Genomic DNA, 25,748 nt, shown 5'->3' on the forward strand with positions numbered 1-25,748 from the left:
GACTTGCCTGACTTTCCCGTCATGTACTGTAATTCACTGTGGCATGTGGGCCAAGCAAAAGCTGATTGTGTGGGCCCGAGCTGAGCCAGAGATATTTTGCGGGTTGTTATAATTTTAATGAAATACCATAACCTTCCCTCCCACCTCGAAACGACTTTTCTTTACTTTAAGTCACATCGAATTAAAGTATTAAGTATTTAAGTCATTTAAATTAATGTGATACGATTCCATCTGTAAAATTTAGCTTCTCATCTAAAAAATGTTGCGTCATAAGCTGCATGTTGAAGGTGATTCCAGTGCATTTTGATTGCAACACCCATCTACCAACTATCTAATTGGCTCCCAAAAGATAAAATCATGCACTGGCCTACATTTGTTTTCTTGCTTTTTCCTATTTCATTTTGAAATAGAGAAAAAAGGGACAATCTTAACTTCTGTTTCATGCCTAGGGATGACATAGGAATGAGCCCTTTTATTAAATTGAGCCTAATGTTTGACACCAACCAATTCCATCAGTTGTAATTTTCAAAATCCTTTATTCAAAAGGGTTTTTCAAAAAGCCAGTAGTGAGCACTTTGGTTTGGAATGATGCAATGATTTTTTTCATCCTGTTTGTTAACTATATATTCTGTCAGTTGTCTGTCATCACAGACAGTGTGAGTGATAAGTGTGCTCTTTATGGTAGGCATGGGCTGGTATAAGATTCTGACGGTATGATAACCTTGGACAAAAATATCCTGGTCTCACAGTGTTGTGCTTAGTGCTCTAAAATGTATATATTTTTTAACTGTCTGGGTAAAAACAAAAAAAAATTTTGCCCTTTGAACACAATATATTTTATTTTTTGAAAGATTTAAATATTTTGGAGCAGTAAACATGTCAGGCTAAATAATTCAAATGAATCATTGACTTCTGTCTTCATTTATGTCAAAAACACAGATTTCTTTACAATTTAAACAGCACTTTTGGATATCTTTTTTGCTGGAAATGCTATTGTCCTAAAAAACAAAAAAATCTTACACACACCTTAGGAACGGTATTACAGAAAATGTTGGCGGTTTTAAAACCATAACTTTTTTAAACCACAGTATACCTTTTAAACGGTTATCGTCCCATGCCTACTTTATGGATTCTAAATTTTTAGCGGGTTGTGTGGCAGCAGTTTACATATTGTTCATTGGGGATAATAAACTCTGACAGTTCATCCATCAGATAACTTTGGTTGTGTGTATTGGGTGATCTGTCCAGAACTAAAAGTTTATTTCTGTTTGGCATGAGTCCAACTTCATCATCATTGTGATTTATATTTCTGTCAGAGTGCTTGAAATTGCTGTTTTATTCTAAAGAAATTGTAAGTGGTTTCGTTAATTGTACATGTGAACTTCCCATCTTGCCAGCTCAAATGTAGAATTATGAATCTGATTTGATACTTTGAACTGATCACACAAAGACATCAAAGCAAGTTAGTTTAGTTGCTGTTTACAGTCAGCATTTAAAAAAACAAGTCTGTTCAGTTCAGTTCAGTGTTGGGATGTTTCAGCCATTTGTTAGAGGGGGCTCATGTTAGTAAGGCAACACAAATATTCAGTGCATTTGAAACAAATTAATTCAAAAATTATTTAATTGATCATTTACTTTGTGTGCTTAAAATATTTAAGACTAGCACCTTTTAATTAATATCATTAATATCAGCTTCAATGTAGGAGAGATGGTAAAATAAAATATTAAGAGCATTGTGACAGTCTTCTCTGTCTTTACTTCTGGCCATAGAAACTGTGTCTGTTCCTCATATTAGGAAATTACACATAAATTTAATATGTGTTTCAGAACAAATCTAGTCAGCATTAAATTTAATGCACTCTGTCTTTTTTAATCCTGGCTTAAATCAACTGACTACATTAGTTTAAATTAAACCACTACATGATACGTTTATAAGTGAAGTTTCATAAACTAATTTCGAGAGGAGCATGTGATATGATTGTGCAACGCTGGCCACTCATCCGTAATCAGTAATAATCCAATCAGAATGATCCTAGCTTAATATAAATGGATCACTTTCTGCTTATTGCTTTATCTTCTTTTTGGAAGAATCCCCCCTTCCACCCCATCTCCTCCTTTTTCTCCCCTTCTAAAGGGGGAGCGATCGAGACCTACCTGATCTCGGTTCTCCTGATATGCTTCTAGACCGGGCAGGAGCCCTGGGCTCAAATATCTCCGAGCTCAGGGTTCTCTCTCGGGACAGCATGCCAAACCTGCTATAAATGCCAAGCATATCTAAGTGGGAACTCTTGAAGCATGAGCCTCGTCAGACTGATCGTGGTAATGGAGTTGCATCAATCTTTAGTGATATTCTTAACGTTCATCAGAGAAAGGGACTTCTGTTTTATTCTGTTTATCCACCCAACCTTCTCTTTTGCTACGACACCACTCACTCTTTGAGACCTTGAAATTGAGGCCTTCAGGTAGTACCCAGAATATCAAAGTTACTAAAGTAGGTTCAATGTTTGGATATGTGGAATAGTCTATGCATAGAGAGAGAGAGTATAAATACAAATTGTATTTAACAACACAGTTTAAATAAACTAACCCCTGCCATATTTCTTAGTGTATAAAATACATTGAGTGTGAGGTCTAGGTTTAAAGTCTTCGGGCCTTTAGGACCACTATCCCTCAATGGAATTGCAGACCTCTGTTACAAAAGCTTCTGTTCACTCAAAAAATGGCCAGACCAGGGGCTGGTGTCATTACAATTAATGGTATGGAAAAATGCCATTGGTACAACACGAGAGTCACAAATACCAGCATGTCTGAGTTACAGCCTCTGCACAGCATTTTTAGATAAAGATCCCACCTGACTAACAAGAATCACTAAAAAAGCTAGCCTACTGCTCAAACTAAATTAAATAAATAAACCCCACTGCTCTTAAAACCTACTGCTCAGAGGGGTCTGAAAGACAACACTTACAAGCTGTTAAGAGCAGAAACACTGCCCAGACCACTCTATTATGTCATTCAGTAAATATTAAAAGAGATGTGAAAGCAGAAAAACATCTAGAGTGTGAACACAAGCTCAATTTCACTGCACAGTAATTTCATAGCTGGCTTTAGTAACGAGGATGCTATTCAAAATTACACAGCAACAGTGCCTGGATACAAGTCAAGAATGTAGAGACAATCATAATTAGCACTTCAAATATAGGGTGTCATCAAACATTATGAATAGACAAAATTAACCACTTTTCTCTGGGTACTTAGCTCTGCTGGGTTTCTCTTATGTTAGCTATTCCTCAGCTGCTTGAGAAGGCTGTACTGTTAATAACAGAGCATAGGAACATGATTTCAACCACCATTCCTTGCATACAATAATCGTATTCATAAATAATTTTAGGCTAATTCAGAGATGGCAAAAGTACATATATCCTTTACTTAAGTAGAAGTACAGATACTCATGTTTAAAACGACTCTGGTAAAAGTAAAAGTACCGACTACATGTTTGTACTTTAGTAAAAGTAAAGAAGTACAGCCTCAAAAACATACAAAAGTAAAAAAGTAAAAAGTTCCCATTTCAATCACAGTCCAAAAACATGCGGTATAGAGGAATGATAGGTAACTAAATTGGCAGTAGTGTATAAGTTTGTGTGTGTGAATGTGAGTGTGTATGGGTGTTTTCCAGTCCTGGGTTGCCGCTGTGTAAAACATATGCTGGAATGATTGGCAGTTGATTCTGCTGTGGCGGCCCCTAATGAATTAGGGACTAAGCTGAAGGATAACAAGTGAGGATAAGTAGGTAACTAGTCCTCACATCCTATTAAAATAAACTTACATTTCCAATTTTTTTGTAAAATGTTTGTTGCCAAATTTATGAAAGTTGCCAAGCAGCATCACACCCTAATAATATAGCCTCACAACACTGTTTAAAAAGTCAGCTCAAGTATCATCATCCTGACGCAAACTCACAGCGTTCAGCATGTAGCTTTTCGGCTATTAGATCAAAAACATCAGCTGCCATTCATGTAGATTCACTCTAAAAATAATTCTGTAGGCCTGTCTATCTTTATAAATAATGTCTTACATTTTACACTGAATTCTGTCCAAAATATATTAAATTTTTTTCTTTTGCTAAAATAAATTCTTATCAAATTTTACTGCAAAGTGCAAACTTTTTTTTTTTTTGCATTAGGCTGAAGCTGCTTATTTCTTCTAAGAGCTCTTTTACATAAACCGCTATTTTACTGTTTTTTTTTTTTTTTTTTTTTACAGGTGTTGTGGTTATTTTATTTAATGAACAAACATTAAATCGGTTACAGTTTTTCTCAGTCATTCTGGTGCATTTCTCAGATCAGAATTGAATTTGTCAAAACTCCTTGTTTAATCTTCAAGATCATCATTGTGTCTCTTGTGTTTCTCAGTTTCTCATTATGAACAAGTTGCAAACACTTTTGTACATCCATGCAAATGATTATGTGCAATTCTCTACATTGATGTCATGTTGATCAAAAATTTATATTTTGGCCTTTGTTGAATAGTCTCACTCCCCAAAACATTTTATTGTTTTTTCATTGCATTTATTTACATGCAAAACTTTCCATTAGACTTTTTGTTCTAAATCTATCTACAATTTGTCAATTTCCCCCAAGTGAATCTTGACTTCTAATGACGGTCTAAAACAAGGTTGTCTTATGTTCACATTTTTACTTATGTTTTTTGTTTGTGCTTTGCAGTGCTGTCTTTTCTTATCTGTATTACAATGACATGATCTGTCAACAAATTACTTTAAGTTTAGATCAGAACAGCTCTTCAGAGTACAATGATATTGACAACATGACTACTGAGTGTCTTTTCCATGCACAATGACAGCAGGACTTGTCATTCTGAAGCCGCTGACATTCATCGACACAGAAATTCAATTTTGAGAGCTGAACTAAGGATTTTGAACAGGAGACTGGCTTTTGCAGGAAATCTGTGGTGTTTTGGTAATTATATGCATTGTTTTGAGAAATGCACTTAGGCCTACTGTTTTGAAAATTTCAATTCTGATCTGAGAAATGTGCCAAAGTGACTGAGAAAAACAGCAATACATTTATTCTATTTGCTAAAAGCAACATATACAGGTAAGTGACTACAACATACAAAACATGTGAATGATCTTTTTTCATGTGATAAATTCAGGATCTTTTGCATTATATTATTATTTTTTTAAATTGCCCAGTATAGTATATATATATAATACTTTTGATGTTGTAAATATTTTTTTAAATTATTAACTTAAAACAACAGTATAGGCCTGTGTAAAATCATATGGTCAAAAGACAATTTAATAAAAACTAAAAACAGCATACATTCTGTATTAAGAAATAGGAACTAACAGAAATAAAAGAAATAAACCGAAATGCATACATTTTTTAAGTATTTGATTGTTTTAGTAGTAAATGTACAAATCTTTACAAGCACTACGCGGTATTAGAATGAAAGACCAGAGAAAGCCCATGCTGTATGATCAGGAGTGAACAAAAGGAATAAGTATTTAAATGGCATGTTTTGAACTGGAATGTGTCTCTCTTGTTAACATGTGATCGAGCAAAAGGTGTCTTATTACAGTGTAAACAGGACAGCATCAGTCATGTTAAATTCGCCGACTTGATCTCTTATATCTGCGTAGTCATCCTAGCCTTTCTCATAGTAATCTTCATAAACTAGCCCACGTACGGTGGAACATGAAAACTAAAGTAACGAGCATGGTTTTAAAAATGTAAGGAGTAAAAAGTACAGATATTTGTGTAAAAATGTAAGAAATAAAAGTAAAAAGTTGTCAGAAAAATAAGTAGTGGAGTAAAGTACTGATACCAAAAAAATCTGCTTATGTACAGTAACGAAGCATTTGTACTCTAATTATCCAAAATAATTAGACAATGTATCTCTTCTGAGTCTGAAGATCACATCTCTAAATATGTTGAAGCTAATTTTGAAATATATTTATAAATAAATTGTCCAGCTGGATCAAAACTCTGCACAAAACTCTGCTCTCCTGCATGTAAGAGAAAATGTAAAGCTGGGCTTTAACAAAAAATAGGACCTAATTTAAAGGTGAAGGGTCATCTATTACCCTAAAGTGGTTTATTTTGCTAAAATAAATGACTCAATGTACTTTATGTTACTATGCTTACTAGAAATCTACTTAAAAATTGACTTTTTTTTTTAATTGAATTTATTTTTCCTAAAAATGTAAAACCATGTCATTAATCAAATTTCAGATGCTGCTTTGAGATAACAACACTACTTATTTGTCATCAATGAAGCTACACTAGACTGATGGATTAACAGTCAGGGCTACTGAGCGTATGTGCAGGCCATATTTCACACCATTAATTGCTCAGACACAGTTTCACACATCTATTCTTAAAGCTTGCAAAAGCTGGCTCAGAATGGCCATAATCATGACATTCATCTCCCTTAGTTGATGCAAGTACAATTTATTGTTTTGTGTATGGGGTTGCATGGTGGCTCAGTAGTTAGCAAAGTTGCCTCACAGCAAGAAGGTTTAAGTTCAAGTCCCGGCTGGACCAGCCTTGCTGTGTAGAGTTTGCATGTTCTCCTTGTGTCTGTGTGTGTTTGCTCTGGGTGCTCGGGTTTCCCACCAGAGTCCAAAGACATGTGGTACATGTGAATTAAATTAACTAAATTGGCCATAGTGTGTGAATAGGAGAGTGTATGGGTGTTTCCCAGCATTGACTGTTGTACTGGTTGCAGCAGGAGAGGCATCCATTGTGTAAAACAATTGCCAGAGAAGTTGGTGGTTCAACAAAATTTTAAGCTATGCTTATTAAATTTGTCTTGACTAAAATTTGTAGGAGGGGCGGTGCGGTGGCGCAGTGGGTAGCGCTGTTGCCTCACAGCAAGAAAGTTGCTGGTTCGAGCCTCAGCTGGGTCAGATGGCATTTCTCTGTGAAGTTTGCATGTTCTCCCCATGTTCGCGTGGGTTTCCTCTGGGTGCTCTGGTTTCCCCCACAAGTCCAAAGACATGTGCTATATGTTAATCGGGAAGGCTAAATTGTCTGTGGTGTATGTGGGTGAGTGATTGTGTATGGGTGATTTCCAGAGATGGGTTGCAGCTGAAAGGGCATCCACTGCGTAAAACATATGCTGGATAAGTTGGCGGTTCATTCCGCTGTGGCAACCCCAGATTAATAAAGGGACTAAGCCGAAAAGAAAATGAATGAATCAATAATATTTTTGTGTTTTGTTTTGTATTTCTTATAGATACTTATTTCCGGTTTTATACTTCTTTCCGATATATTGCGTTGATTTTTCCAAACAGAAAAACTTTAATGGTGATGACATGTTGTTATCATGTGACTGTGAGTGCGAGCATCTGTGTAATCTCATGATCCATGCTGTCGGCCATTAACAATGCAGACCGGCAGGAATTAGGCCGAAGACCAGCTGATCAAATAATGATTCTATTTACACCGGCCAGCAGCTAGCTCTCTGCAACTCTCACATTGTCGCCCACTGAAGCTAAGCAGGGCTGCGCCCAGTCAGTACCTGGATGGGAGACCACATGGGAAAGCTAGGTTGCTGCCGGAAGTGGTGTTTGTGAGGCCAGCAGGGGGTGCCCAACCTGCGGTCTGTGTAGGTCCTAATGCCCCAGTATAGTGATGGGTACTCTTTACAGCTCAGTGAGCACTGTCTTTCGGATGAGACGTTACACCGAGGTCCCGACTCTCTGTGGTCGTTAAAAATCCCAGGATGTCCTTTGAAAAAGAGTAGGGGTTTAACCCCGGCATCCTTGCCAAATCTGCCCACTGCCATCTGTCCACCATGGCCTCCTAACCATCCCCATATTCCAATTGGCTTCATCTCTGTCTCCTCTCCACCAATCAGCTGGTGTGTGGTGTGCGGTCTGGCGCAAAATGGCTGCCGTCGCATCATCCAGGTGGATGCTGCACACTGGTGGTGGATGAGGAGATTCCCTCCTATTGTGTAAAGCGCTTTGAGTGCCCAGAAAAGCACTATATAAATGTAAGGAATTATTATCATTACTATTTAGGACAGTAAATGCCCACATCATTCTACCATGCACAAAGATTTTCTTATTCCATAAACATTGAATAAGCTTTTTATTTTTATATATTTTATAATGTTTAAGTGATGAAAAAAGAGAACAATGGGTTTGGTAAACTCAGTGTTGAAAGCTTCTACCACACATCTTACTCATTATGTTACTACTGCTGAAACTAAATGGGTCTCATTTGTACATTTGACTTTCTAAACTGGTCATTTGACTGTCATCAGTGGGCTGTGTTCTTAGCCTCAATTAGCTGTGTGTTAAAAGACTGCGCTTAAGTTAGAGTTAGTTAGAATTTGCTTGCCTTCATGAGGGATAAAATAAAAACAATATATAGTATAAACAAATATATAGTAGTAAACAGAATCATGATGAAATAAATTGGAAAGCTTGTGGGGCAGACTTGTAGATAGTGTTATGATTAAAGCTAAAACAGAAGCTCAACCACTGTGGACATTTAAAGTGTCACTTGAAATCAGAAGTAAGTTTCAGCTTGAACATGAACAGAGGCTCTCATTTCAAGATGCCACAGTGGAAATGGGTGATTTTACAATCTCAGAACCTGCTTTGTTCTCTAAAGAGATCATGAACTGGGATGACTGGATAACAGTTTTGCATACTAAAATTCCTTCATCAGTTTCCATGTTGGTAATTGGATGAATCTGTGATGCAGGATGATCTTGACACAACGTTTTGCTCATTTTTCATTTTTAAAAGGGGAACATGCACAAAAAATGTACACAAAATTCTAAATGTGGTCCACAAGTGGCCACCTCTGACAGTGTTTTCCAATCACAATGTTGCATCTAAAAGAAGACAAATCAGTAGATTTCTAACGATTGATTATTGAGCTTTTGCATCTAACAGACATGAAAGCTGACAAGCAGACATGAAGCATGATCATCTGAACCCTGACACTAAAATGTAACCATAGTAGAGTAAAATGCCAGAATCAGAATGCCATGTGCCAAAAACACACATCAAATAACAGACATGAGGACAGCTCAAGATAACTAGAAACCGTGCACTAACAAGAACACAGATAAGTACATGGTTCAAGCAAACAAAATAAACAAGGGTGTCAAGAGTTTTGTCAAAAACTAAGAATTAAACAAACATAAAAGATAGAACTCTGACTCTTCTCTGCACAGATCTGCGTCTTCGTGTTCCAGACTGAGAAATGTAACTTCCAAAGAAACCCATTCACTCCTCCATACACACAGTTACACACTACAGCCAATTTAGATCATCTAATAATCATAAAATATATCATTCATATATACATACATATATATATATATATATATATATATATATATATATATATATATATATATATATATATATATATATATATATATATATATATATATATAGAAGAGAGAGAGAGAGAGAGAGAGAGAGAGAGAGAGAGAGAGAAACTTTTTATTATTATTATTATATTTATCAAATGTATTGTTTTTTTGTGTGTGTGTGTCATTATATCTTATCTGTATTACTATTACTTTTTCAATGGTTTTAATATGTTTCATATTTGAAGTGCTTTGGCAATACTGTACTTAATGTCATGCCAATAAAGCAACTTGAACTTGAGAGAGAGAGAGAGAGAGAGAGAGAGAGAGAGAGAGAGAGAGAGAGAGAAAGAGAGGAGAGAGATATGCTATATCGGAGCACCTGGAGGATACTCAGGCATACATGGTGAGAAATTGCAAACTCCAAATAGAAATGCCGAACTGGTCGAGCTGGGACTCATATCAGCAACAGTGCCAACCACTGAGCTACCATGCTGCCTAGTCGTTAGTTAATCTTGGCTATTCTTTTGTTAATAAAGCTTTATTTACTCACTCCTATTTACTGTTACAACTGACCAAATACTGTACCAGTAACATTACAGATGGATGGGTATTTTTCTTTAGAATCTGGAGAAGGGCAGTTTTGTGCAGCAGATGAAGAATGCTGTCATCCTTGTCGTCAGCAGCAGTTTTGAGGTGTTATCAGCAGGCTTGCAATGACGCAGACACAAAAGGCGCGAGAGAGAGAGAGAGAGAGAGAGAGAGAGAGAGAGAGAGAGAGAGAGAAAGAGAGATGGCATCTTGATAGGGTAATCAGCTGTGATTCAGTTCAGAGACCAACTATCCCACAACTCTCTGTTGGTTGTGAACCATTCATGGTGCCTTCAAACTACATATTTGATGTCAGAGATAGCAGAAATGGAAGAGTATAATGATATTGTGATTTAAACCAAGGTATGACTGTTGCTTTGACAATTCTGTCTATATTGTCTAATGAATGTATATTTTAGCAAATATTAAAATCAATATCTTGGTATTGATATTAATATGATATTTTAGCCTCACATGGGGGCACCAATTAATGTAGAAATAACATATAAATAACTCCTTTTAAACGGGGCATCAGACAGCTTTCCACTGTAATTAACAATAAAATATTGTTAATTAAAATATACAAATGAGGAGTTTATTATTTGGCCAAATCTGAAGGATAATGAGATTGTTTGACTTGTAGAGCCTTTTTCTGTATTATCAACAAGGAAGACACAATTGTAATAAATGTGTATTTATTAACAAAAAAGTAAACAAGGGTAACTAAAATTACTACATGTACAAAAAATGAAGTGCATAGGCGAGTCATGAAGGTGATTAAGTTAAAGTAAGGTAAACCTTATTCTGCAATAACAAAGAACTGAGGAAGGTTTTGTTATTATAATGAATGTCAGTTATAAACATCTAATTAATTAGAATGTTTTATACTGAAACGCACTATGCCAAGGTCTAATTTAGAGTGTTGGAAAGTTGTATATTTATGTTTCTGCCGTTAATGCAGTGGTTGGAAGAAGTTGTATCTTCGCGGAGATCTTGAAGCATGGAATGAGTAGACTTGGCTCTCTCCAGCTTTGAGAAGAAGAAATCTGTAGATTCTGGAGCGCGCAGAATTTGAGATTTCTGGAGGTGGTGGTTCTAATGTCGGGGACATGTGAACGTCTTTTCCTTGAAGGTAGAGTTCCTGGAAATCTGTGACAAGCAGATTTCTGGAGGTGGTAGTCTTGAAGCTTTGGTTTCAGATGTCTTAGATAAAGCACTGTGTGTCCAATTACCAAATCCTTGCTGGAACACGCAGCAAAAGTTCTGATACCACTCTCGATACTACTCTGTTACTACTACGCATATGCACCACTCTTGCTCTCAACCGAACCACACTGAACTGAACCACCCATATCTTTGCTTGAGAGAATGTCTTTAATACTTTCTCTGGAAAACGGGATCAAACGGATGTCACCTTTCAAATCCAGCATTGTGATTGGATGATTCTGTAAGTTGGTCACTGGTAGGTGTTAAAATAGTTAAGAGTCTTAAGTATTTTCCTATGCATAATTCACTTTCTAAACATCATCTAATTTACCCAAGGCATTATTTGCAATATATAGAGTATAAAAATCACTATGTAATGTTGATATTTACCCAAGCATTCATATATAAACCTTAATAAGCAAAGTTTCATACAGTGGAGTATTTTGAGCAGTGCATATTAAATATATACATGATCATTTAAATCTACAGGTATATGAAGTGAAATATTCCATTTATGTCTCTTTTGGGAAATGTAAGTTTTCTGATCCATGTGTCTCTCTGTGTCTGAGACGATGTCGAACGTTGATTGGATCAAGAAGCTGTTTTGCAAGTTCTGGGCTCTTAACACATTTGTCTTTTAGATAAAGGCAGATGGTCACTATCTCAATTGTGACGTCACATTTCCTTTGGGTGCACGTGACATGATTTCAGCTGGCGGAGTGCATGATTTTTTTTTGAGACTTGAGCGAACAGTTTGTGCGGCGCTGCATTTGATTTGAGTTGAACATGGAACACTTTGAAGAAATTTTGTCTGAAACAGGTATGCCTGTACAGACATCTTTATGATCCGATCAATAATTGCTGGCTAGAAATTGCAACAGCCCTCGGAAAGGAAGAAAGTTTTTGTTAAAAGGTTTGGAGAAACCTGAGGGATAAGTTTGTTAAAGCCAAAAGAGGACATGGCAAAAGTGGAGACCCAGGTACACAATTACAGAAATGTTGTTTTTCCACCAGTCATAGGTGTTACACTGACAACACAATTATGAATTTAAAATAATGTAATAGTTACTAAACTATAATTAAGAAACACATTATATCTTTGATAACTGGAAATGAATATTTGAATATATAGGTTTACAATTTACTGATGCTCTGTTTTTCTAGGCTTTATTAGTGATAATGGTCAGGAATGTTGCCTTTTTAGCTTAAGCTCCACGATTGTGTGAATCGTGGAGTGGGCTAAATATAAAAAAATCTGTATTTTTAGGTGTACTTTTTTTACTTTTATTCTTGCCTTAATAAAAAATATATTTGTAGAGCAACCCATGTTCTGTTGTCATTAATATTTGAATAAACTTTAATAGGTAAAACTGTCAGAGATATGAACAAAAGCAAGTGATGCATCAAGGTTTGCTAAAAAAATCTTGAATGGTTATAAAAATCCTTATAATCATTAAAATAATTTATACAAATAACAAAAATAATTAGTTTTAAAAAAGGGGAATGATATTAATGATATGACGTAGTTCCTGAAGCTTTCTACTTCTTTGTTTATCCATCTGACTGTACGGTCAGTTTCTTTTAACCGCCCCCTGTTATTTTAAAGAATATCACAATGGCAAACACGTCGTCTGTTTTGTGCAGATATTAGTTTTATGTATTGCCTTTAAAATAGTAATCTTTATTGAATTATATTTATTGAACTATATGCCCAATGAATTTAATCAATCAATCAATCAATCAATCAAGCCTTTATTTGTCACTACACTTTCGTATAGCGAAATTGGACCCCCCAGACCATACACAAAACATCACAAACAACTTTTCAGGGGAGACAGATCTTAGGAGGTAGCATTTAGAAACGAAGAAAGATACATTTGGACAGTTAGGCTAAAAAACACCCCCTCAGCTTGCCCTTGATTAGGACAAAGTGAGAAAAGGGAGAAAAACAGCCCTATCTTAGCATAAGCACACCGGCAAGACACAACATAGACAGAAGGGATGGGAACAGGGGTAATGGAAAACAATCCGTTGAGTGCGGGCAGCCAACTGGCCCAGCAGCCATTGCGGCGCAAGTCACAGCCCCGCCCACGCCCCACGTGGGTAAAAGCACACGAAGGCGTTTGGATGGGGATCGGTGGTGAATGTTTATCTGTAGATATGTTTGTGTGTGTGTGAGCCTGCATAGTCCAGAGTCCCGCAGGTGTCCTTGACAGGGGCAGGAATTCAGAGCGTCCGCTTATCTTGCTTATCCCAGGGAGTTGTTTACTTCCAGCCGAGGCCGTCTGGCAGGAGTAAGAGGAGAGCCGAAAAAAAGACAGTAAGATACTTCAACTTTAGGTCAATATCTGCCAATTTCACAGATATTTAATGTCCATCACTCGTCTCCCGATCTGGCCAAAATTTGTTGCAGAGCCGCTAGCTTCACCTCGATGGTTTCCAGTTTGCGGTCAAGGACCATAGTCTGATTCGCGACCCTACCCATCAGTGTTTCAATCAAGCCGGCCAGCCTAGTGGGGTTTTGAGCTGCGCTGACCGCTTTTATCAGTTTCCGATATCCCAGGGCCCCGCATAAGCCCATCAGCAGAAACCCTGTTATCAAAGTTCTGAATAGGTAGATATCTTCAATATCCTCCAGAGACAGAGCAGCTAGACAGAGGACTCTCCACTTCTCCCACCCGTCCATCACATATCCAGCTGCGAGCGTCCCCGCAGGACAGCTGGGTTCCCCGGAGCCCAGCGATCTCGTTGAGAAGATGGTGTCAATTGCATTCAGAGACCAGTTGATCAAATCCATAATTCCTTTTTCGTTTGGAAAGCAGGACAAAGAGAGCCTCAGAGATAGAATAAGACCAGACAAGAGGTGCCAGCAAGGAGAGATATGGGACGGAGCGGGAAGAAGAGCGACCGCCTTCGCCGAGAGCCAAAGAAGAAACTAATTAAGTAATAACTAATTAATTAAGTAATAACTAATTAAGTTAACTAATTAACTTAATTAAGTATTTGCCCCTTAAGTATAAGGCTTAATATCAAGTTTAAAAACTTGAAAACAGACAATGAGCAAATGAGTTCTTTAATAAAGTTTAATAAACACTAAACTTTAATGACTATATATACACACATTTTATTTAATATTTACATTTTTTTCTTTTTCAACAATGTACTGTAAAATGTAACATTTCATCTCAATGTCAAAAAGCTTCTAAATCATCAAATTAACACATCTTTCCAGTTTCAGATATCTTTTCAATTTTGTGTGGTGCGGTATTATTTAGTAGATTATGAGTTTGATTTTCTTTCTGGTCTTGCCCACTGTTAACGGAGCAGTCTGAAAAAATGAAAAAGAAAGCTGATCCTGATTGGTCCTTATACGTGCGTTCAAAGTGCTGATTGACTCACAGAAAAAGAACCTTACAGGGCCAAGCTATAGAGATCAACTTTGTAGATAAAAAATTTAAATAAAATGTCTTACAATGTAAACAACTTATAAAAACATCACATAATGTAAATAAGTTGTCATTTAAAAAAATATGTGTATAACTCAATTTTGACAAAAATGTCAGATAGAACCTTATAATTCTAAAGTTACGCTATAGTACTAGTCAAAGATTTGGCACACTAATGGGAAAGTTTACTGTACTATAAGATGGACAAATAATACTGCCAATATATTGATATCTGTTTTCTACACTCTATCGGTTGGTCTGTAATACAGACTGGGATCGTAAGAGTCATATTTTAACAGAAAGTCCAAACCTGTAAAACTAGAAAAAGTAATTCAGAAATTACTGAAATATATAAATGATTGCAACTGTTGTTCTCAGCAATCCCTCACCATAAAACTTTACAATCTGGGCTTAACACGGGCAGAAAGAATTTGAGAAAAGAAAAAAGCAACAGTTTCTCATTGTCTTGATCTACATTCACTTTTTTCTTCTCCAGACCGCCCAGAACTGACCTTCAGTCTAAAGAGAGTCACAGTCTTTCTCCATAGAGATTTATGGTGTCTCTAATAGAAGGGGAACAGGCCAGCAGTGACCCAAGGGGGGCCTAGATTCATCTCTACTTTCAGAAAAGCGAGATGTGTTTAGAGGGCCCAGGGACCAGGAGGTCACTGTCTGAGACATTTTCAAGGTTGCCATCTGGACCCAAAAGAACCTATCATTGTCCCTCTGTGTTATTGTCATTCCTATAAGCCTTTAGAAACAGCATTAAAGAAGCTCTGCAATAAAGAAAAAAGTTGCTCTATTTAGAAGAAATACTTCAGTTCTGTTAGGGTCAAAGGGCTTTTGTTTGGTGTTAGCTCACTTGTGTTTCTGCTTTCTTCTTCACTCATCAAGAGGGGTGCCATGTGGAGGTCATGGATGCAGACATCACTTTCCATTCTCTCCTTGTGCCATAATCCAATTGCTTTAATCCCCAGAGGTCAGACCTTTTTTCTGCATTTTTTTCAGCCTTTCTTGTTCTTACCTTTGGTTTCCCTTGTTCTTTCTCCATCTTTTGCTTTAATTTTTCTGTCTTTCTGCCAAAAATGTGTGCTTATTTATCTAATGTCACATTTGTGTTTCAATGTTTTTGATGATTTTTGTAAATTAAATTACACAAATTTAATACAAAGCTTTAGTACTGCAACTCGTCACAATATTCTAAATGAAATACCACATTGCAGAACATTCCCAGCATTTCTACCCTCAATTTGTATGATAACAGAAAAGAAATGGCAGTAAACACACTAAATGCCAAAATCATGAATCAGAATTATCAGCCTGTAATTGAGAAAGAAACACTGATGGGACACCCACACTATGAGATAGAAATTCATAAACAGGAGCTTACAAAGGAAAGATTGCCATTAGCCTTCAAAAATTAAGTCATGAATTTATACATGTGCATACACACCCACACATACACAGCCACAAGGTAGCAGCTGTTTCCTCCTCATGAAATCAGATGAGAAGCTAATGCATTTAGAAGTCTGGAACCAATATTCTGACCACAAACAGATTGATGGACAAGACACAATCCATGAATATCAAAACTCATTCAATTATTTTCTTTTCAGCTTAGTCCCATCATTAATCAGGGTTAACCACAGAGGAACGAACCGGCAACTTATCAAGCATATGTTTTACAGAGCGGATGCCCATCCAGCTGCAACCAAACACTGGGAAACACTCATACACTCTTGTATTCACACACATACACTACAGACAATTTAGCTTATTCAATTCAGTGCCTGTCTTTCGACTGAGGGAAACCAGGGCAACCAGAGGAACACGGGGAGAACATGCAAACTACACAAAGAAATGCCAACTGACCCAGCTGGGGCTCGAACCAGCAATCTTCTTGCTGTGAGGCGATCATGCTACCCACTGGACCATCATGCTGCCATATCAAAACTCTAAATCAGTAAAAATTGTAGAGTTCCATGAGCCATTAGAAACCTAACACAGTTCAAAACTACTACGGATATAATGATTTTAACAGAGTCAACATAAAAAAGGTCAGAAAACATTGCACTGAAGCATGCTGGGATTTGATATATACTGATGCAGCTTGTGAAATCTTATGGAAACTTCCTTCTCTGTACCTAAAAAAATGTTGATTTGGTGAGTAAATTAAAAGTTCCAATTGTTAAAATACTGTAAGACCAGAAACTGGGCCTCGCTAATACTTGTGATTTGAGAAATTCCAATGACATATTTATCCAAGCTAATATATAAACTTTTAGCTACAGAAAATGTTTTCAAAATGCCGTTCTGTAATATTGATTTATGTCTGCGGATTTTAATGTGATATGGAATATACCTTAATAAATAAACTTTTTATTTTTTTTATTTTAGTTTTGGATGAACGAAATCACATTTGTGTTTTATATTCACCATTATCAGGTGTGTCAAAAATAATTGCTTTTAAAAAGCAAAACTCCAAGACAAGTCATGGGACATAGACAAGTCAAAGAAAACCTGAGGAATTAACATGCGTAAAAGGCTGGTGTTAGATTAAATGATAATAAGCAGGCCTGGTAAGATCTACTCAATTGAAAATCTAATTTACAATGACTGGGAGTGGGGGGTTAGACCAGTTAGACAAGATGTCATGCAAAAGAACCCAAACAAAAAAAGATTTGCTCTATATTCTTTCACACTGTGCATGCTGGAACATGTGTGCCCACACATTCCAGTTAAACATGTATGTAGAAAATACTGTGAATTATAATATAATGAAACCTGGATTGGATTTAAACTTGTGACTACTGGTTCACTAGTCATTTTAATGATTCATAAAAAGAACTAACATGAATTGGACAAGTAGTACTGTACATTATATGTCTGTTTTTAAGATTAGCAGTGAGGAGGAAGACTACTGTGAACAGACACAGATGTGCTTCATTTAAACACAGTTGTGTGGCACCCACCCGATAGTGTCGATCTGTTCCTAATTTGCATAAACAGCCCTGAGAGAGAAGCAGCCATCTGCCATTAGAGTTTTCACCTAAACCTAAATAAAGCCAGATGCTAAGAGTATTATAAATGTGGAGTATTCGGATGCAAAAACGAACACTGTAGTCTCCATAGACTACCATCTTCTTAGACTTTTCTTTTAGCAATTTCAGTTTTTCAGAGATAACATTAGTCCCGTTTTGAATCTGATGCTATGGTGAAGCCATACATATAGGTGTGTGTAAATCCACCTCTTTTAAAAAGAGCACAATGTTATTTGAATTTAAAGTGACAATCATCAAAATGGCACAATTTGGATCAAAGACTAAACAGGGCAATTTCAAAGAGTTATAAAACATTACGTGTGGGGTATTTTGAGCTGGAAGTTTATAAACCCACTCTAGGGACATCAGAGACTTATTTTACATCTTATTAAAAGGGGCATAATAGGTTTCCTTTAAGATATTTTCATTTTGCAGGAGTATAATAACCCTACCACCCGCACCTGCAATTATCCATCAAATCTTGTCTTGTGCCCAAGTGGAAACCTCCCACTTTCCCTCGTGAAGCAAATGAGTAAGTAACTGAAACTGCAACTTATCGAAATTCTGCTAGTCCTGGCTCCATAATAGGGCAAATTTCTATTGACACCATTGTTAAAATGGCCAACTTTACAGCAGACAAAAAGGTGTTTACAGCCTAGTACAAAGATCAATTTTGGTTCATATAGCTAACACGCTTCATGGCAACTGTGAGGAGGGTAAATTTTTTTTATAACTCATCTGTTTTGTTTATTCATTCATTAATTTTCTTATCAGCTTAGTCCCTTTATTAATTTGGGGTTGCCACAGCGGAATGAACCGCCAACTTATCCAACATGTTTTTACGCAGCAGATGCCCTTCCAGCCGCAAGCCATCTCTTTGAAACATCCATACACACATTCACACACACAAACACTACGGACAATTTAGCCTACCCAATTCACCTGTACTGCATGTCTTTGGACTGTGGGGGAAACTGGAGCACCGGCAGGAAACCCACGCGAACCCAGAGAGAACATGCAAACTCCACACAGAAACCCCAACTGAGCCGAGGCTCGAACCAGCGACCTTCTTGCTGTGAGGCGACAGCACTACCTACTGTGCCACTGCTTCGCCCCCGTTTTGTTTATATTAATTATATTAAGTCTACATAATTAAGGGCGTGGCCACTTAAGTGCGAGCTAGGTCTCTAGAGCACGGTCTATACCTTGTATTTTCTTTAGAACTTGACTGCACTCCAGAATCTGACAGATTGATTAGCTGTAGCTGTAACTGTCATCTGAAACGTTGTCATACAGTGTTATGCCTGGATTTCATAACTAGCCTCGCATTTACAAACACAGACTATATTTAAAGTATTTGGGAGTAATTCGCATTTTCTCTAGAAAAAACCTCATAAGACCAATGTTTAGTGGCTTAATGTATTATAACAGTGTTTTTAAAAGACTGAAGACTTTATTGATATAGTGTACAAATAAGCACATGTAGTGAGAACACAAACGAGTTGCAGATAATGAAGTATTAAACGTTTCTCCCAAAGAAAATCCCATATAAGCAAAATGCTAGTAGGCGTCTGTAGCTCCGATCACGTTCTACCTATTTGCCCTTGTTTGGTATCCCTCGCTGATGACACGTGAACAAAATGGCTAAGGTTGGCCATGCCTACTGATAGCTTCTTTTCCTTTCTTCAGAAATCTAATGGTGATGTCACAGATACTGCGTCCATATCTTTTACAGTCTATGCTTGCACCTCACTTTGTGTGTTGGGTGTGTATTCCTGTAGGGGCCGGGGGCATGTTGGCTCAGTGGTTAGCACTGTCGCCTCACAGCAAGAAGATCACAGGTTTGAGTCCCAGCTGAGCCAGGAGACATGTGGGACTGTTTGGATTTTACATGTAGTTCATGTGGCTTCCCTCTGGTTTTCCCCACAGTCCAATGATATGCGCTATAAGTGAATTGAAGGAACTAAATTGGCTGTAGTGTGTGAGTGTGTCTGTAAATAAGAGAGTGTATGAGTGTTCTTCAGCACTAGGGGTTCATGAGTCAGTGTGCCCTCAGTGCTGTGTTGCAGCATAAAACATGCAAGAATAATTGTGGCACCCCTTGATAAATCAGGGACAAAAGGAAAGTGGGTAAATTAAGCATAATGTATATCTAAGGATTTACCCTGCAACTATTATCTTTGACCACTAGACTGTCACCACCCCACTGATAAGCAGATGCTTTGTATGTGTGAGTGTGTGAGAGAGAGAGCTGTGTTGGCCAGACAGCAGGTGGGCAGTGAGCTCAGTTTTCAGACAAAGTGATGAGAAAAGTAGAGAATGAAAGCCAGTATTTTGGAGTAGCTCATGCCTCTTTATCTGTATGTATCCTTGTCATTTGCGCTCTCTCTCTTTATCCTGGATTCCCATTCAAAGGTTTAGAGTTGGCACAGTTCCTTCTTTATTTATTATATTTCTGTATACAATCACTAAATTATATTTCTGTATGTAATATCATAACAAACCCATAAGATTTGTTTTCTGAACATTATTATTATTGCATATAAGCATTGATGAACTAAACATTAACATAAGCACAGCCACACCTGCTTGCCACAGAAGAGCAAAGCTCATTAGTTCCTGCCAAAGCTCAGATCTGAATATAAACATTGTTTGCTGATCCTGAACTTTTCTGAACACCTTGGAGATGAACTGGAATGCTGGTGTTCAGCCAGAGCCCATTGCCAAAATGCATAACATTACTGAGGTTTCTGAAAAAAACGGTCCCAAAAAAAATCACTCCCAAAATTAAATTGGCTATAATAAAGAGAGGACCAACTTCATTCTCAAGAGACAAAATATTTCTTTGCTCTTGACTTGACAAACCTTTTACAGTAGCTAACGGAATAACAGGATATTACAACACTCAACGTTTACCCTTTAGAGTAGGGGTCTCAAACTCAAATTGGCAGGGGGCGATTTCAGTGACTGACAATTTATAGGAGGGCTGTTTTAACAGTGAAGCACAAAAAAAAGTGGAAACCTGAGGTAACCTATGTATCTTAGGATAACAGACATGATGTTTTTATTTCAAGCATTACCTGTCACCAGCGATAATGCATATCAGCACGTTTATTGTGTCACTTATCAGCTGTTGAAATACATCTTTGGCTGGTTTGCATGGCCGAGCATTATTCTTCCACAGAGACTCTAGTTTTGTGTTTCTTGTTGTACATTTTAAAGAGGTAGTTAAAACTGCTCTAAAATATCCTACAAATAATAGGCATAATAATTATTATTCTTTCCCAACTAATTGTATTGTCCCAATAGCATAGGAACAGCAGAAAGCATTTGGTTATCTTAAGTGAGTTCACTGCCAGTTGTTCTTCTCAATTTCTTTCTTTTTTCTGTAAAACTACAACAAAGAGGGAAAAGTAAGTACATATTCACATTTACTTTAACATGTACATATAAACTAGCAGTGCAATTGAACTAATGTATAAATTTAATAAGCATTTACGGAAAATCTAATAAATGAGACCATTTGAATGGCATATTAGCAAAGTTATCATATTTGTTACACCACCAGCAACATGTGCGCCATAAAGAAGTGTTTGTACAACAAAATCCAAGTGGTATAAAACTGATAATAATCAAACTACCCCTGAATATTTACAAAAATAAAGCTTTAGTAAAAATAGAGCACTTACGGACATATAAGTGTAAATTAGCCCCAGAGTTAAAAAACGTGTGTTACTCTCGACCGTACACTGAGAGAAAATGAAAGTAAAACTAATCTGAACGCAGTACTTTAAATGTCGACTAGGTGGCGAGTCAAACCCCAAATGGCTAGACGCGACACCACAACAATGATAGATGTTCAAAAATATATGCTTTAACAGGTCAAATTTTGTTATATTTTTGACATCAGTTGCAGGCCAGAGGGAGGAGGAGAGCGGGCTGTAAATGGCCATCAGGCCAGCAGTTTGAGACCCCTGCTTTAGAGAGTACTACTGAACTGATATTTTTTTAGCAACTGCCTTGTTTTTAACACTCCAGGATATTTTCACGCTTCGCACGTGGGAGATTCCTCTTATTATCACAGTCTCTTTAAAGAAGCAATGTGTCAAAGAAAGATTGGGCTGGGAAGAAAGATTATAGAAAGAATGAGAAACAAGGAAAGTATGCTGAAAAAGGAAAGAAAGAGAGAATGGACAATGACTCACAACGTGTGGCTGAAAACAGAAACAAGGCCACATGTAGAGATATTTGGCAAACTTTCATCACGGAGTGTCACGGAGACACAAAGAACTCATGAGCACACACAATGTATGTGATTGTTATGTGTTAATTGGGCACTGGGACACATGGGGTTGCGTATATGCACATGGTCCCAGTCATCTTTTCTTATCCTCTTTTATCGACATACTTTCCCCTCAGGGTGTAGAATGAGACATAAGGAGCAGGTGGTGAGCAACAGCCCACTACTAGACCACCTCTTCAATACAATACCACTGAAAAAGCCTACACATTTAATGTTATATGTTAGATGTTAGTAAAAAAATACGCTAAAACTTAAACTGAATGTATTGTTCTTAAACACCTAACTGTGTATTAGTTTCGAGATAAAAATTTACTATATTTACAAGCATTTCAGGTATTACTAGTATTTTAAGGGTCACCACCATGGAGTTGATTGCCAGTTATGGACTATATATATATATACAGTCTGCTAAAAAACTACTTTATTGTCTTGATATTCCTATTTAAAACCTGTTTGAAACCAAGTTAAATAATTATATTTTTGTAGCAATGAACATTTAGAATATTTTTACAATTTAGAATATGAAAATACATTAAATATATTGAATAAAATAAATGAAACATGCAACTGTTCATGTAAAGGTAATTATCAGGTACATTACAAGTACAAAATGTACTCATGCAACAAAAAAATGAAAACGTTGTTAACCGTTTGCTGTAAAGTTAAAATTAAAAGTCTTAGGCATGCTGCTAATATTTTGCAGCTCACAAATGGTAGTCATACTAAAGCTAAGCAGGATTTAACTTTAGTTTTTATCTACTTTATACTACAAGTGCACATTCAGATATTTAAGCAGTTTTGTTGGGGGACTTTGGACATTGTAAAGCTAAATATCTCTGGAATGGGGTATTACAGGCAAAAGCTCACTAAAACTATTAGTACCCCCACTAAAAAATTCTTAAGACCCTTGTAAGCTACAACAAATCCAAAGAATGAAAATAATTCCAGCACAAAGAAACCAGGTACGCAGCCTAAATACATTTGCAACAAAGTCAGAAATATTATCCAACTTATCCAAGTTGTCCTCCAAAAATCAATGAAGGATTCTGCTTTTATTTACTTATGTCATTTTTCCTGGCAAGATTTTCATTCAGTTACACCAATAGGCTTCAAGTGTAGACTCACTTAAACGATTTCTTTAAAAACAATGGTGGAAGGATTGATGGAAGGAACCACTACCTGAGATGCACAATAGGTTTACACTTTTGCAGTGTTTATTATAAATAATTTGTATCTGTGCTCACAAGAGATTGATGTAAATAACAAATGACAATGATCCAATTTATTCCTGATGGACAAAATCAAGTACAGGCCAACAATTTACTCATTTACTCAACAGTACCAGCATTACCAAACTCTACTACTGATACAAACTCTACTATGTATTCTGAATTAAAAATGAATTTTACATTTGTGAATAAGCTAATTAAAACTATTTTTGATTCATTTTTTGATAGCAAAAAACAAACAATCATTCATTTTTTATTATATGATTAAAATGTCTTGTTAATTATAACTTTTTTCCCCTGTACTTTACTTTGTAGGCCTTAAAATTCAACAGGGGAAAGAATGTTCTGTGTTTCTGACCGAGAACTGTTATTTATCTGCAATGAGTCATTAAACAGATGCCCATGTTTATGGATTTGTTTTTTTTGGGATGTTGTCAGTTAACAAGTTGTCAGACACAAGCACGCCATTTGCTATCACTTGTGCCACAGGGTGAAAAAGCAATCAACTGATGCTGACAGTTTTTGCTAAGCCATTAGCTGTGAAGATATGAATTTGCATATGAAAATGTATTCATATGTAACTTTTTTACTCAAACTATCCACCATTTAACAACCCAACTCCTCCTCTCCCCCTCTTTTATTAGTTTGTTACATGCAATCAGTGAAGTCTGATTGTGGTCTTTAGATCCCACAATGCCTCCAATTTACAACCTTGCAGGGCAGTGACCCCAACACTGCATGAAACCCCCGACCGCAGACCACTTGAAGGACTCAAAATGTTGCAGAGTGAGAGGCTCACTTGTAAAGGAACCCCCTTCCACCCCCTTCAAGGCTAGAGGGGGTCTGCCACGAGCCTTCTGCACCTTAAAGCTTTTGCTCTCTGTTCATATCTGCCCCCCTGTTAACCCTAAAATCACTCTTTCCCATCATGTCATTTGCATCTCTCCCTTCATCCTTCACGTCACTGCTTTTATCCCTGGGGAGTGTGTGTGGGGGGTCAGGGTTAAGCAGGTGCAGAGCCAGCAAGAGAGACTGAGAGTGAAAGAAACAAGGGGCAGAGGGGGTACCGCTCTCCGTCTGTCACCCAGCTCTGTTTCTTTCCAGCAAACCATTAACTAACTCTGCATCATCCCCCATTGCAATAATGGTGGACCTGACTATCAACTATAACCATGACATTTTCAGTATGAAACTCCACTATTGATACTGAATAAAGCTGTGCATTTGTGCAAACGGGCATGCACCCCTTCTAACTCTAACTCAAATGTCATTTGCTATGCCTGAAGTATATTTTGTAATGAAGCAAAGATATTGGTCTCTGAAAAAAAGTATTGGTGGTCAATCACTACTTCCGAATGCTTCTGTGATTCTGCAACCAACACATGGCTTTTTACATCATTTTCTAAAACCCTATTAATCAGTTATTGGCATGTTAGTAGATAATGACCTGCACATGTGCAGAAACACAAGCAAACACTGAAATGTGCAACAAGAGCAAAGTCCTACCTTGTCAAAAAGACACTTCCATTGCTGAGAGAAAGATTTGTGGAAGACACAGAAAGAGGGAGAAGTAAGGAAAGAGCAGAGATATAATTGAGAAAAAGATAATGCATCAGAGATAAAATCTATCTCTGTTCTTATTCTGTTGCTCTCAACAACATAAATCACACATCTGCACATCACTTACGTCCTCTGGAGCTACAGGAAGGACATCAGTGCTCTCCAGCACCTCGATCTCTTCTCCCTCTGCATGAGCAGCAACTGCTGGAGATGAGTTTACCATATTCCTTCTGCCTCTTTCAGTCCATCTAAATAATGATTATCTCCTTTCATAAAGTTCTGCCATGATGTTTTGTTCTCATAAATCCCTTACATATTTCCACATTTGGTTTTGAAAACTCAGAACGTCATGTAAACCTACGCATTTTTCCAGCTCTGTCACATCTTATTGTAAATGAGTTTATCCCAAACTAAGTTCCTCTTCGCTTCCATATTTCATTGAAGTCTGACACTGGAAATCCACAGCATGTCACACACAAGTTGGCGTTAGGTTTTTAAAGCAGCCTACCGTTCCAAGTGGCGTACTGTCTACATCTTTAAACAGTCACCTGCAACAGAAATGGGATTTATTTTTTAAAATCGTTTACAGTACCTTGAGTTTTCTATTAAACTATTAAGCTATCAAGCCCTATATCCAGTGTCGTTCCTGGCGTGATTCTCTTAACAGTAATGTCCGGTATTTAACCAAACAGAATGCGATAAAACGATAGGGCAAAATGATCAGGTTATTTATAAATGCGTATTTTTGTGTCTGTAGAACTAACGTTAAGCCACGCAACACATTACATAAGTGCGAATTAATTTGTGGTGCGTCATTCTACCTTGCTGTTGTTTCGCATCCACAGCGCGTGCCAGCAGCGCCCGAGAGGAGCGACTCCTGTCAGCATCCACAGAGCGCTTTGCCAAAGTTCACTGTGACCGAGCGGAGCGCAGCGCAGACAGCATTGGGAGGTAAGTAAAAGGCACCCGCCCCTTTTTACTGATCCTCGTCATGTGGCCGCATTACAAGCATATC

At 37.2% G+C, this 25,748-nt stretch overlaps 1 protein-coding gene and 1 long non-coding RNA gene across 14 annotated transcripts in view; one reads left to right on the forward strand and one right to left on the reverse strand.

The window, feature by feature from the left end:
* The window catches only part of rhbdl3 (rhomboid, veinlet-like 3 (Drosophila)), a 75,131-nt gene extending 49,478 nt beyond the window's left edge, over positions 1-25,653 (reverse strand). For 4 of the 13 annotated variants that reach the window (XM_073952969.1, XM_073952962.1, XM_073952967.1 and 1 more), the window contains exons 1-2: positions 25,555-25,653; positions 24,861-25,281 (exon numbers count right to left, since the gene is read on the reverse strand). In XM_073952969.1, coding sequence (XP_073809070.1) covers positions 24,861-24,956 — 96 coding nt within the window. In that variant the 5' untranslated portion in view covers positions 24,957-25,281; positions 25,555-25,653. 13 annotated transcript variants of the gene reach the window in all.
* LOC141386260 (uncharacterized) overlaps positions 25,513-25,748 on the forward strand; it is a 30,206-nt gene continuing 29,970 nt past the window's right edge. Inside the window, exon 1 of the long non-coding RNA XR_012407936.1 lies at positions 25,513-25,684. This is a non-coding gene — a long non-coding RNA (uncharacterized lncRNA). The remainder of the gene's footprint in view (positions 25,685-25,748) is intronic.

The sequence above is a fragment of the Danio rerio genome, chromosome 6 (assembly GCF_049306965.1).
Source record: "Danio rerio strain Tuebingen ecotype United States chromosome 6, GRCz12tu, whole genome shotgun sequence".
In the NCBI taxonomy this organism is placed as follows: Eukaryota; Metazoa; Chordata; class Actinopteri; order Cypriniformes; family Danionidae; genus Danio; species Danio rerio.